Raw genomic sequence first — 13,000 nt, forward strand, 5'->3', positions numbered from 1 at the left:
GTCACAGCCCTGAGATCCATCCACAGCCCAGAACTCCCAGTGTGTTCGCTGAGAGCTTCACAGGGAATGCATAGAAAGTCAATTTCTTCCTCTGCCCAGTCCTTCATCCTTTCCATCTTTCACAAGAGAACTCCTCAATAAGCCTCTTGTACAGTGTTCTCTACCTCAGTGAATGCTTTGTACTTCCTTATTTATTTTATCCCAAGGAGACCCCTTCTTACCAAAAAGCTTGCACTGCCAACTGTGAGTTCTGTAACAATCACGGATTATTCTCATTACTTACTGCTTTTCTTTGCGTTGACCTCACTGCTACTGAGTTGGATACTTTTTTTCATTATTGCCTTTCTTTGTAGGGTACTGTTCTAAAATTCAGGGTACTCACTTCATCATCTCCTTGAGGTTCCCCCAGCCTTCTCTGGAGTGCTGAGATACAATTAATTTGGAGTGGAGATTTTCACATTTAGCTGCCACGGCATCTACTGCTGGGGCCAAAGTATCATCAGTAATAATGCACTTAGCTTTTGAAGATTGTAGTCTATAGAGGATGTCTTTCTGGGTCAGCTGAGTGGTTCCTGGAATTAAAACTGTCCCTAGAGGGATAGAAAAGAAAAAACATTTAAAAGCAAGGTTAACTTCTATGATAGTTAGGATAGTGTAATTAATACATTCACATTCTATGTGTCTCGGAATGAGTTAGTGAATTAACTAGGGGACAAATCTATTTGTCTTCCATCCATTGTTCTGATCTTACACTTTCACGGGGTCTCCAAGTCTATGGCCCTTTGCCCTAACATGAGAGCATTAATGCTGACTGATTATCTTGTATTTTAAGATCACCCATAGCACTAAGCTTGGAGGAATTGTGGTTAAAAATATGATATGCAGCACTGATTGTGTGCTTGATACTATTCTATTTTGTATATTTTAACTCATTCAGTCCCCGTCTAGGGTAAGCAGCTATGCATGGCTGACTCCCTGGCTTCTGAATGTAAGCAAAACTGCAGAACTCAGAGCACGCAGCTAGACTCCAGACCTGGACATGTCACCTCTCCAGTCCCAGACCTCTTACAGTGCACAGACTGTTTTCTTTTTCTTGACGTATGTACCTTTTCTGTGGTTCTACTCTTGTCTGTAGTAAATTACAAGGTAAAGTGCAGTGTATTGGTGTCCTGGAGCCAGACACCCATAAACTTGTGCCTCAGATAAACCCTTCACCTCTGTAAGCCTCAGATTCTGTTTCTATAAAGTTGGAATTATAAAAATATATCCCTCATAGAATTATTCCAGGATTCACTTAGTGAATATATCTAATGAGTTTAGAATAAAGCTTAATATGTTTTAGCTATTAGCTCTTTGTTTCAAAGAATTAATGGATATTTTGCTTGAATAATAGACATGCTAACATGGAAGGAGGAGAAATCTCATGAGTTCCCACCCCTAGACAAAGAATTACAGCAACTAACTAGCTGAGAGAGGGAGAAATTGCCTCTCCCAGGAATGAGCACCCAAATTTTATCTAATTCAAAGTGGTCAGCTCTGAAACTGTATAGTCACAAACAAAAACAGAGGAGTCAGTAGGTTGTGGGTTGGGGTTTTTTTCTGGTTTATTTGTTTTGTTTATTTTAATTCATATTTTTATTTTTTTTATTTTTTTACACTGTAGGTTTTGTTTTTATGTTTGTGCATCTATCTATATATATATGGAACAGTGATTATAAAAGAAAAGGAAGCCATCAACTTAAGGTAGGGAGTGGGAAGCATTGAAGGGAGAGGACATGGGAGGGGCTGAAGGGAGGAAAGGAAATGGAGAAAGTAATGTAATTATGTTTTAACTCAAATGTGTGTAGTGGCTATTATTGGTTGACAACTTAATGACATCTGGAATTGACTAAAACCAAAGTGACTGAGCACACCTGTGAGGGAGTTTTCTTTACTGAATCATTTGCAGTGGGAAAACTGGCCCTAAATATGGGTCTTTTGAAGTGGGAGGATCCACCTGAAATTGGGCCACACCCTCTGGTGGCAGCCTAGAGAAGGATGTGCAAGAAGAAAGTGCTTCTTCTTCCTTGCCTGCCTGCTGTCACTCTGTCTGCCAACCCTTCTGGCATTAGAGCCTATTTCTCTGGTATCCCAGCTTCTACTGAAGACTTGCTGAGACATCCGGCCTCATGGACTGAACAACTACTGGATTCTTGGACTTTCCATTGCAAGTCAGGCATTGTTGACTTAGTCAGACCAAACTCAGACCTGTAAGCCATTCGTATAAGTCCTGTTTATATGTGAACAGAGATTCGTTTTATCAGTTTTGTTTCTCTAGAGAATCCTGATTGATACAATGCAATAAAAACACATTAAAAATAAAAAATAATTAATTTGAAAACGAAAATAATGTATCATCTGGACTGGAGAGAGATGGCTCACTGGAGAAGAGCACTGGCTGCTCTTGGAGAGGACCTCAGTTAGGTCTCAGCATCCACACGGCAGCTCACAAGAGCTCCAGCCACACACACACACACACACACACACACACACACACACACACACAGTATATCTTTAAGAAGGGAAACTTTCATCTGTCTTTGTTTCTATCTATTCAACTACATACTGTGTATTTCTCATACACCTGTCTTCTGGGAAGCACCACTTTCAGCTCTCAATCCTCAAGAGATATATAGACAGTATTTACTTCTGGGTGGTTTTTACCCTTCCCAGGTGATACATGAACCAGACTCTCTGAAATCTGTGTGAAAACATAAATGCCCAGGATGTATGCCAGAGTTTTAGAGTCAGAAGATGTTGAGTGGAGGGAGAGAATCTGTTCCTGACAAACTCCCTAGTCCTCCTCTCTGTCTCACAGTCTCCCATAGAAAACCATTATCCAAACTGATGTGTTAGCCCTGTCTTTGCCTTTCTTTATCTTATCATCTATGTATAGAATCCTGAGCCATGTACAAGCAATTGCAGTCCTATTGAGTTAGGACTTCAGCTGTTCAACTAGCCATTTATTTTTTAAGATTTGTTTTTATGTGCAGGTGTGCATGCGTCTGTGTCTTTGTGAGTTTATGTACACATGTGTGCTCAGGTACCTGCAGAGGCCAGAAGAAGGCATTAGATCATTTGGAGCTGGAGTTCCAGGCATTTGTGAACTGCCTGAAGTAGGTACTGGGATCCAAAACTCTGATCATTACAACTGAGCAGCAAGATCATTAGTCCCCAAGTCATTTCCCCAGCCTCTAGCTGTTTATTCATTAAAGTGGGAAAAATGACCAGGAAAACAAATGACTGTGAGCCACAAATACTAACATCCTTAGACTATCAGATGCATGGCTCAATGTCTCCCTCTCATCCTTCTAAGATAGTTTACCTTCCTTCTCATGGAGAGCCCCAGGATCATGTCGGAATCAGGGAAAGTTGCCTCTGATTTATTCTTAGTGGCTTCTCCTGGAGTTCTACCATCAGATTCTACTCAAGTACTAAAGACACCCAGTGAGTGATCAGACAGGTCAGGTGGGGTCAGAGCCTGAAGCATCTGAATAGCAATCAAAGCTGCACACCAGCCACAGTGAATGAGAAAGATGCAGACAAGAGGCACAGTGGCTTCAGCACAAACAGAGGAAGAGGCTGCTGGCTAGAGTCTGCTTACAGAACCCCTGAGCTCCTTCTGGACTGTTTTTCCCTCTGTAAGGTTCTTCAGCAGCCATTCAGTTGCCTCTTTTCATTGAATTTATATAAATGTATACCTGATCCTACCAGTTAAACAGGGCCTTACAGAGAAAGTGAGCTTAAGTAATGTTCATGCATGCACTCATTATTGGCTCTATTTTCCCAATGTGTAATTTATATGTATATATGAAATAGAATATTTTAGCTATCCTTTAATAAAAGAGTGGCCACTAAATACTGTGGTATATTGTGACAATCAGAATATTAATTCAGCAGATATTTTACTGAACATTTACTATATCTGTAGTTGCAGAGATGTGCTGTAATAGTGGCCTTTTAAGAGCATGTGTACCCTCATAGGAATTGCAGGTTATAGATAGGCAAATACTATGCCCCAAAAGTTTAAATAGTTTTATATACGTGTGTGTGCGCGTGCGTGCATGCGCACGCACACTTCCTTTACAAACTAACTTTACCTTCATTGTTTGGGATTGAAGGTATGTACTAAGGTTGTGTCTGTATTTCAGCCAGAGGGATTAATGGTGTGTGATAAGGGCTGAGTCAAAACACAACTAGAAAGAGGTTTGATTTTTTTTTTCAGTAAATAACCCATTTTCAAGGTTCACAGTGCGAACAAATATCCTGCAACAGATAATGGCCCTATGGACTCACATATTTGAATATTTGGTTCCCAGTTGGTGGTATATTCAGGAAGGATTAGGAGTTATGGCTTTGTTGAAGGAGTTGTGGCCCTGTGGGAGGCAGTATGCCACTGGGGGTGGGCTCGGAGGTTTCAAATAAGCCAGGTCCAATCTTGTCTGTTCTCTGTTTCCTACTTGTGGATCAGATGTTACAATCTCAGCTACTATTCCAGCATCATGCCTGCTTGCTTACCACCATAATGAAAGTGGGCTAACCCTCTGGAACTGTAAGCAAGCCATGAATTAAATGCTTTTTTAAGAAGTAAGTTGACTTTGTCATGGTGTTTCTTTCAGCAAAAGAACAGTAATTAAAACAGGTATTTAAAGAATATAGTAGCTAGGGTAAGATATTAAGATAAGGTTGTCTGAAAAGGCAACATTAAACTGAGGATTGAGGAAGCTGGAGAGATGGCCCAGAGGTTAAGAGCACTAGATGCTCTTGCAGAAGACCCAAGTTCTATTCCCAGTATCCACATAGTTCACAACCATCTTTAACTCTAGTTCCCCAGGAATCTGATGACACCCTCTCTTGGCCTCTGTAGGCACCAGGCATGCACATAACACACAGATAGACATACAGGGAAAACACTCATACACATGAAATAATTAAATCTTAAAAAGCAAACCAAACAGCAAAAGAAAAAAAAATCTGACACTTGAAAGTTGAGTAAGAGCTGGATATGAACTTGAGGGAAAGAAGTGCCAAGCATAGGAAAGAGTATGCAGAAAAGTCAGGAGATGGGAATGACCACACAGTAGCAAAAAACATTTGTCCTGATAGAGTCAGGAAGGCTAATGGTAGAGACATGAAAGGGAATGGTGGGCAAATAGCTGAATCCTTTTAAGATGTGCCTAAGACCCTTGGAGCATGTCTGCAAGCAGTGGATAAACCTGGCTTGTTGAAATGTGGTCAGGAGTGTGACATACTACCTGTTCGCAGACAGGCCACATTCGCAAGCCACCACTCTGGGACCTTGGGCAGTATCACCATTACTCTGTCTCCTCTTTGCAGGGAGCAGGCTTCTGTGAGTATGTTGGCAAATTTCCTGGATAACAACCCAAGTTCTTCAAAACTCCATCTCAGCTCTTCTCCATTTCCATCTATCCACCAAAAGGCTGGATTGGAAAGTCTCTTTCCAGCCTGAGGAGAGCAGAGAGGTCATGGACTTAGAGGTTGTCATAGAGTTAAATTATATTTCAGCTGACTTAATAAACATATTCTCTATAGAAAACTCACAAGTCAGGACATCCATGGGGTAAGTGCACATCACTCAGAGGTTCCTATTTCTACATGCTGGGAGCCATGTCAGTTTGCTGGGACCAGGTCCTTTCTCATTTATCATGATTCCCCTCAACCCCACAGTTAGAATTCTTATATCCCTTCATCCCCTCATGGATGTATCTATACTTCATTTCTTGCTATTTTAACTCTTAGAGTCACTTTTTATTCCTTTTTTGTTTAAGAGTGGGAAGGAAACAAAAAGAATACAACAATATAACCTAGGCTTTCTCAAGTAGCCATGATGGAAACCACTGGCATTGTGAGCCAGGAAAGTCCATGTTCTGGGACTCGTCTATACATTACAGGACTTCCGAAGTACCCCTCTCCCTTCAAATGTCGCTCACAACTACTGACTTCCACTGATCACCCCCTCATGGCAGTGAAACTCTCTGTAGTCACTGCTGACTACCCCTGGGGGCTGTGATCACTTGCAGTTGAACTCATTGAAGCAAGTTCGAGTGGCATTTGCTCCATACCTTTTCCATATTGGTCCATTGGTCCAGGACATCTTTTGCAAAATTGAAATACTCTGGAATCTCTATTTTGAAGTCTTGTTTCATGGAATCATAGTTGGAAAAGTTCTGAGGGGCCGCTGTTCTGTAATCTTTATACAAGACTCTCATAGGATCAGAAATTGCTAGGCGGTGAAAACACCTAGCACGGAGTAACATCACCATGATGACAAGAGCTAGCTATCATCAGTGTTGTTGAATGTTTTGGCATGTGAGATTTCCATGCAGACTAATCCAGCTAAAAGACAGGTAAAAATGACATATATTTGGGTTTTGTTTGCAAAGTAGTAAGACCCCAAAGCAGCTAAGTTTTATCATAGTTGTTCAGCACCCTCTCAGCGTCATTTTCTGGGCATGCTGCACTTTGATGCTTTGTTACTCACTAAATCCTTAGAGAAACCCTGTAAAGTAGGTACTGTTACTATCTATGTGTACAGATAAAGAAAGTAATAAGAGCCATTGGCTGGATTCAAATCCAGATTGGTCTGGGCCCCACCCATTCTCCTGACTACCCCAGTGTTGCATCCGAAATGCATTTCTCAACATTCTGTGACTCTACAGAGGCTTCTGATCTAACGTCATATCAAAACACCACAGATTATGAACAGATGAGGCAACTGAGAGTAGCTGTACCAGCTTTGTCTGATAGCACTGTCCGTGTTTAGAGTCTGTCTGGTTTATAGGCTGTGGTTCCCATGCTCCCAATAAGAGCTCACACCACCATCGAGTCCACACTTGGAGATATAATAACAGGGCTCCTGATGGGAGGTCCTCCCCAGCCACCTACTCCTCCTTCCTTCTGTGGGAAGTCATTTGATCACAAAGTCAGTTACTTGGCTGAGGCTATTAAATATAAAGTGTTAGTGTTGCAGGGATTGGAACTGAGTTTCTGCTCTTTAAGCTTCCCACGATTTTCCTGCAGTAAAACATTACTCTGACAATCACTAAACCATAATTTTAACAGTGATTCTAGCTGCGTGGTAGGGCAGCCTATCTATGTGAAATCATTTCTGTAATGATAAAGTGTTCAAACAGGACAAGAAATGCCAGATATTAGCTCAGCTTCTTCTTACATGGATCTGGTAGCTAGGCATCATGCTGATGAAATGGATGCATTTGAAATCCAGCGGCTCCAGGTGTCCACTTCCTGTGTGAGAACCTCACGAGTCAGTGATCTTGAGCTCTCTGAGATCATCCAGCTTGAACCTCCTTGTCTTTCACCTGCAAAGAAGATGAACCTCAAGCAAAGTAAGCAACAGGCTTTACCCTATTATATCAGGTTCGGATTTGGGTCTTTGGACTCTCGTTTGAATGGTTTTACTTTGGGCCAACAGGATTCCAGCGGAGCAGTGACTTGATATCCCATTTATGCATTGCATCACCAGGAAAGATTTTTATAAAAACTTTAATGCCTGAATGATTGACCAATGAAGTTAGCACTTTGAGGAGTGGGTCTATGCTATTTTTAACATTTTACTCAGAGTTGTAATGCATAACCCAAGTTGAGATCCACTCATTCAGAGCCTATGACCTATGAACCACTGCACTCCTTGGACACTTGTCAGAAGTGCATAATCTTTAGGTCCCACTGAAGATCAGTTGAATTAAAGGATTTAAATCTTTAACAAGATTCTCCACACAAGTTTCTGTGTTCAAGTGAGAGATTCACTGGTCTTTAGGATGTTGGCTAAGTCCATTGCCTGTTGAGTCAGACAGTCATGGAATAAGGTCTATTTGCCACCTAGTCGTTGTGACCCTATCTGGACAGTGAGCCTCTGACTCTCAGTTTCACCTTTTATTAGTACAAAGACTAAGTGAACCTCTGTCAGAGAGGCGTATTTCCCAAAGACTGAGCTCAACAATGCAAATGGCCCTCATGGCACCTAGTCTACTGCTTTTCAATGGAATGAGGGTTGGTAAATGGTGGACTTCCTGGGCCATATTGTCTCTATTGTGATACTTGACTGACTCTGCCTTAGATGTTGGTAATACATAAATAAGCAAATGTGGCCAAGTTCTTCCAAATACTTTATCAGTGACCACTGAAACTTGAATTTCATGCACTTTTCATGTGTTACGAAGTATTGTTCTACTTTTCTCCCTCAACTAATTAAAAACATGAAAACCACTCATGCTGTCACACTCATGCTTCTATCCCTAGGACTTATAGCCACATGTGACTCATAGTATATGCATTTTTGATCCTTTTTTCTGATCCATTGAAAATAAAACTAACTGAAAAACAATATTAGCCTTTAACCCCAGAACTTGGGAGGCAGAGGTAGGCAGATTTCTGTGAGTTAATATATATGCTATATGTTATATATTATATATCATATTATATATTTTATATATTATATGTTAGACTACATATATATTATTTATATTTATTGACTGAATAAATAGCTTTTTCAGACAGGGGACTTTTTTCTTTTTTACTGGATAATTTCTTTATTTACATTTCAAATGTTATCCCCTTTCCGTCCTCCCCCCACCCCAAGTCCCCCATCCCGCTCCCCTCCCCCTGCTTCTATGAGGGTTTTCCCACACACACACACCCACTCCTGCTTCCCCCACCCTCGAATTCCCGTACACTGGGGCATCCATCTAGCCTTCACAGGACCAAGGGCCTCTCCACCCATTGATACCCGACAAAGCCATCCTCTGAGTTTTTAGCTGCAGAGTTAGAGCTGACCTAAGAGCTCTTTGCTGCCTTCATGAGAGTTACCTGACTGCCTGCATCATCCCACGTGAGGCAGTTTCTATTCATATAAATACAAGTTTAAAATCAGTTCATTGCCAGTAACTCCTCAGCTAAGGTTTGGAACTTTGTGCCCACCTCCTTCCCCTATGCTGACATTTTTGAGCTTGCTGAGACCTTGTGCATCCTGTGACAAACGACTGTGAATTCCTATGTGCACCTGTCCTGCTGTGTCTATGAAAGCACTGTTTCCTTGTATATTTGTGAGTAGTGGCTGGTGGTAATAAAACTAATTAAAACACATTGTTTGAAATTCTCAAAGAACTAATAAAAATGAGGAAATAAAACAAAAGAAAAATCAGTTTATTGGCTACAGTGATTGTACTTCAACTGCTTGATAGTCATGTGTGGCTCTGGTCACCTTGCACTGGAGAAAACCGGTGTAGTACCTTTCTGTTGCTGCAGGATATACTGGATCTGTCTGGCTGATGGCTCAAATCTGAACTCACATAAAATGGAAAGTTTGAAATACAGGAAAACTGAGGAGGAGATTTCCCAAGGTAAGAGCTTCTTCTAGGCTCAGGGTTGGGAAAGTGCTGCCCAGAACTTTCTTTGACCTAATAGTTGTGGAGAAAAAGCAATGACAGGAATTCAAGACTGAAAAGCAGCCCGCTCTTTTTAGAACAGAAATCTCTCTGAGGCTGTTTCCCCAGGGTTAACCTCAAAACTCCCCATTTGGCTGTGCTCCATCTACTTAACAGACTGAGGATCGAGTTGCTTTCGACTTTGCCTCTCTGCCCCGGTACAGAAGGCTGAAAGTTGGACTGATGGAGGTAGGCAGCACCAAGTTCTCAGAAGCAAACCTGTCTTGGTCTTTACTGTTTGGCACAATGTCTTCAAATGGCTCAAAAACCGTAAGAGATATACGTTCAAAACTGTTCCTTCCTTTTCACATCAGTACATAGAGAGCTCTTTAGTCATTCCTTAAAAAAAAAAAAAAAGCTGCCTTGAATTATACCAAACAGCTGCCACATTATTTCATTAATCTAGTTTCCCACTGATGATCACCTGAGTTGTCCTTTTATTTTACAATTTAAATGAAAAAGTGAAGCCATTTCTCCTAATACAAATGTTATTTTAAAATAGTTAAGAAGTATGTCTAAGGTGGGCGTGGTGGTGCACGCCTTTAATTCCAGCACTTGAAAAGCAGAGGCAGGCAGATTTCTGAGTTCGAGGCCAGCCAGGTCTATAAAGTGGGTTCCAGGACAGCCAGGGCTACACAGAGAAATCCTGTCTCAAAAACAAACAAGCAAACAAACAGACAAAAAGTATGCCTAATATTTCCTTGTCCATTTGAACCAAAGGGCAAGAATTTGGTCTGGTTCAGACACATTATTTGTAGGTTACTGTCTTAATCAGGTTTCTATTCCTACACAAAACATCATGACCAAGAAGCAAGTTGGGGAGGAAAGGGTTTATTCAGCTTACACACTTCCATATTCTGTTCATCACCAAAGGAAGTCAGGACTGGAACTCAAGCAGGTCAGGAAGCAGGAGCTGAGACCATGGAGGGATGTTACTTACTGGCTTGCTTCCCCTGGCTTCTCAGCTTACTCTCTTATAGAACCCAAGACTACCAGCCCAGGGATGGCACCACCCACAATAAAATCACCCTTGATCACCAACTGAGAAAATGCCTTACAGCTGGATCTCATGGAGGCATTTCCTCAAGGGAGGCTCCTTTCTCTGTGACAACTCCAGCTTGTATCCAGTTGACACACAAGACCAGCCAGTACAGTTACTATGGTTCATTTATTTACTCAATACATACTGCTTGAATGTTTAAAATGTTGCACATATAGACAAGGTATTGGGGGAATAGAGAGGAGGTCCTCTCTAGTGTCATGACTGACACATGCAAATGAAGTTTTAAAAAAAGTGTTGTTACATGAAAAGGTAAGCAGGAGAAAACAAGGCTATTTTGGAAAGTCTCTCCAGGGATGCGCCATTTTAGCTGCAAGCTGGCAAGTTGTGCTTAGCATTTTGGATTGATTTATTATTCCAGATTCTAGAGAAACACACCACCCTCAAACATACACACACCCAACTGAACAGTGCGTCCATTCATCCTGAGACAGGCCTGTATCAAATGCTGAGAATACTTCTGTTAAAATATCATAACCATCCCGTCTCTCTGAGTTTACAGACTATTAAACAACTATGCAAGTATTTACACTGGGGATAAATACAGTGTACTCACCTTGCTGATACCAAGCAGAATCAGAGTTCACTGTTTGTTGTTCCTCCCCTAGCCCCATACAAAACTCTCCTTCATTCAGAATCTTTCACAAGTACATTGGTGTAGCCACTGATAACTTACTCGTGTTCAAGTAAATAGCCACCCACCCATGCTCATGCAAAAACCCTCATTAAACTCAGGGAGTACAGAATAGATGTGAGAGTGGGAGTGGGAGGGCCTTCTCAGGGAGAAGAAGGGGCTTGGGAGGAGCTGGAGGGAGATGGAAGAGAGAAATAAAGGGTGATATGATCAAAATACATTAGGTATGTATGCAATTGTCAATGAATGTGCTTTTTAAAAGGACTTATCTCAATGAACATTTTTAGAAGTCACATTTTAAAAAAGAACAGAAAATTGACCAATCAGTTGGAACTTAAAATGATCTGAAGCATTTTTTTAATAGAAAAAAGAGTATCAACACCCCTTCATCAAACCCATACTATTTCTTTCTTCCCAACAAGGCTCAGTCAGTTCCTGCCTTTACAATGCTCTTATCTTACAATGTCCACTTTCCTATTTGTAAAATCCCTTGCAGGTGAAAGAAAAGATCACTTCTGCATGGTAAATCTAGATTTTACACCAAGCCATGGAATCTTGCTAAGAAAAATTCTAAGAAAGGCACCACTGTCTGGATGGATATGCTTTTGAAAGAACTTAAAGTCTCATCTGAAATAAGAACTTGGGGTCCATATAGATGACAGGGCAGAGGGATCTTCCATCTTTCCACATCTCCACAAAGCCCTTCCCCCTGATTAGCCCAAATAACAACGGCAGATACACAGCCTCAAAGCAAAGTACAACTCCATGGTTCTCATCCACAAAAAGACCTTGTCTTAATTCCCACCCTCAATATACTCCTTTAGATTATCCCTTGTCCTGGAGAGAAGACATTTTCAAGAGGTAGTTTGTGTACTTTGGGATATTTAGAAGATGAACTTCGATCTGTCATTGAGCAAGGTTCAGCCAAGCTCCTACTCGCTTTTCTTTTTTCCAAAACATTTTATCATGGAAACATATGAACCCATTATTAAAACCCAAATCTCACCAAAAAGCCTAAGCTGAAAACTCAGCTGCTCTGCCAGCAGTGTCCTGTGGGTGCTCTCTCCCCACCTCCTCCTCAGTATTCCCATGGCAGCTGAAAGATTCTGAGTTTAGAAACCCCTCTGCCACCCATGGCTTCACAGAGCATTTTCTGAAGTTGCTGGTTTTGTTTGCTGAACATTTATAAAGAAAACCTGCACTGTTGCAGGAAAAGAAATTGGATACTCACTAAAGATACTGCTTCCCACACAGCTGGAGTGATAGCAGACCCGCTTAATGGAAGAGAAAGCCAACTTCTCACCTCTGCTTTAGTGTTGGTGGTGCATCAAAGTGGACGGAGTTTGACGGAGGAGAGAGTCAGACTGGCCCGCAGTGCCTTTCCTTAATTGGTAGATATATTGGTGGGAGGAGCGTGAATGTTTACATAACCCTGGCCTGCCCTACTTAACCTTCTTAACAGGTAATGATCTGTACACACAGCAGATTTTTAGTAGGCTGGGAAGGCAGTGTGTGTGTTTTTACTAGGAGGGAAAGTATAAGAGGGAAAGGCTTGCTGAAAAGCAACTGGAATCCGAGGCTTACACATGTCTCAGCCCTTCAGAGGTGGAGGCAGTGTTTCTCAGCTTGCCAGTGATTCAGAGAAGTGTAGCAAGCCATGGTGTCTTCTCTGACCCAGACCTAACCGCTGGGCCTTCCAGCTCTGCTGTAGTCACAGCAGCCCTGCTGCTTGCCTAAGATACAGGCATGTTCCAGCCTAGAGATCTTTGAGCTCCCACGGCCAAAGCCTCATTTGGTGAGATA

At 41.6% G+C, this 13,000-nt stretch overlaps 1 protein-coding gene and 1 long non-coding RNA gene across 6 annotated transcripts in view; one reads left to right on the forward strand and one right to left on the reverse strand.

Annotated features, from left to right (window-relative positions):
- Positions 1-2,342, forward strand: part of LOC147002865 (uncharacterized) — a 2,571-nt gene extending 229 nt beyond the window's left edge. The window contains exons 2-3 of the long non-coding RNA XR_015047819.1: positions 938-1,098; positions 1,664-2,342. This is a non-coding gene — a long non-coding RNA (uncharacterized LOC147002865). The remainder of the gene's footprint in view (positions 1-937; positions 1,099-1,663) is intronic.
- The window catches only part of Acsm3 (acyl-CoA synthetase medium chain family member 3), a 23,662-nt gene extending 11,060 nt beyond the window's left edge, over positions 1-12,602 (reverse strand). The window contains exons 1-6 of one of the 5 annotated variants that reach the window (XM_029479300.2): positions 12,501-12,577; positions 9,723-9,842; positions 7,232-7,379; positions 6,123-6,396; positions 5,295-5,505; positions 383-590 (exon numbers count right to left, since the gene is read on the reverse strand). In XM_029479300.2, the coding sequence (XP_029335160.1) occupies positions 383-590; positions 5,295-5,505; positions 6,123-6,323 (620 nt within the window). In that variant the 5' untranslated portion in view covers positions 6,324-6,396; positions 7,232-7,379; positions 9,723-9,842; positions 12,501-12,577. Of the gene's footprint in view, positions 1-382; positions 591-5,294; positions 5,506-6,122; positions 6,397-7,231; positions 7,380-9,722; positions 9,843-12,428 lie in introns of all 5 variants that reach the window. The other 4 variants (XM_029479299.2, XM_021168281.3, XM_021168280.3 and 1 more) reach the window with 4 other exon arrangements.
- Positions 12,603-13,000: the final 398 nt, after the last annotated feature.

The sequence above is a fragment of the Mus caroli genome, unplaced genomic scaffold, assembly GCF_978045245.1.
Source record: "Mus caroli unplaced genomic scaffold, Mus_caroli_1 scaffold_8, whole genome shotgun sequence".
In the NCBI taxonomy this organism is placed as follows: domain Eukaryota; kingdom Metazoa; phylum Chordata; class Mammalia; order Rodentia; family Muridae; genus Mus; species Mus caroli.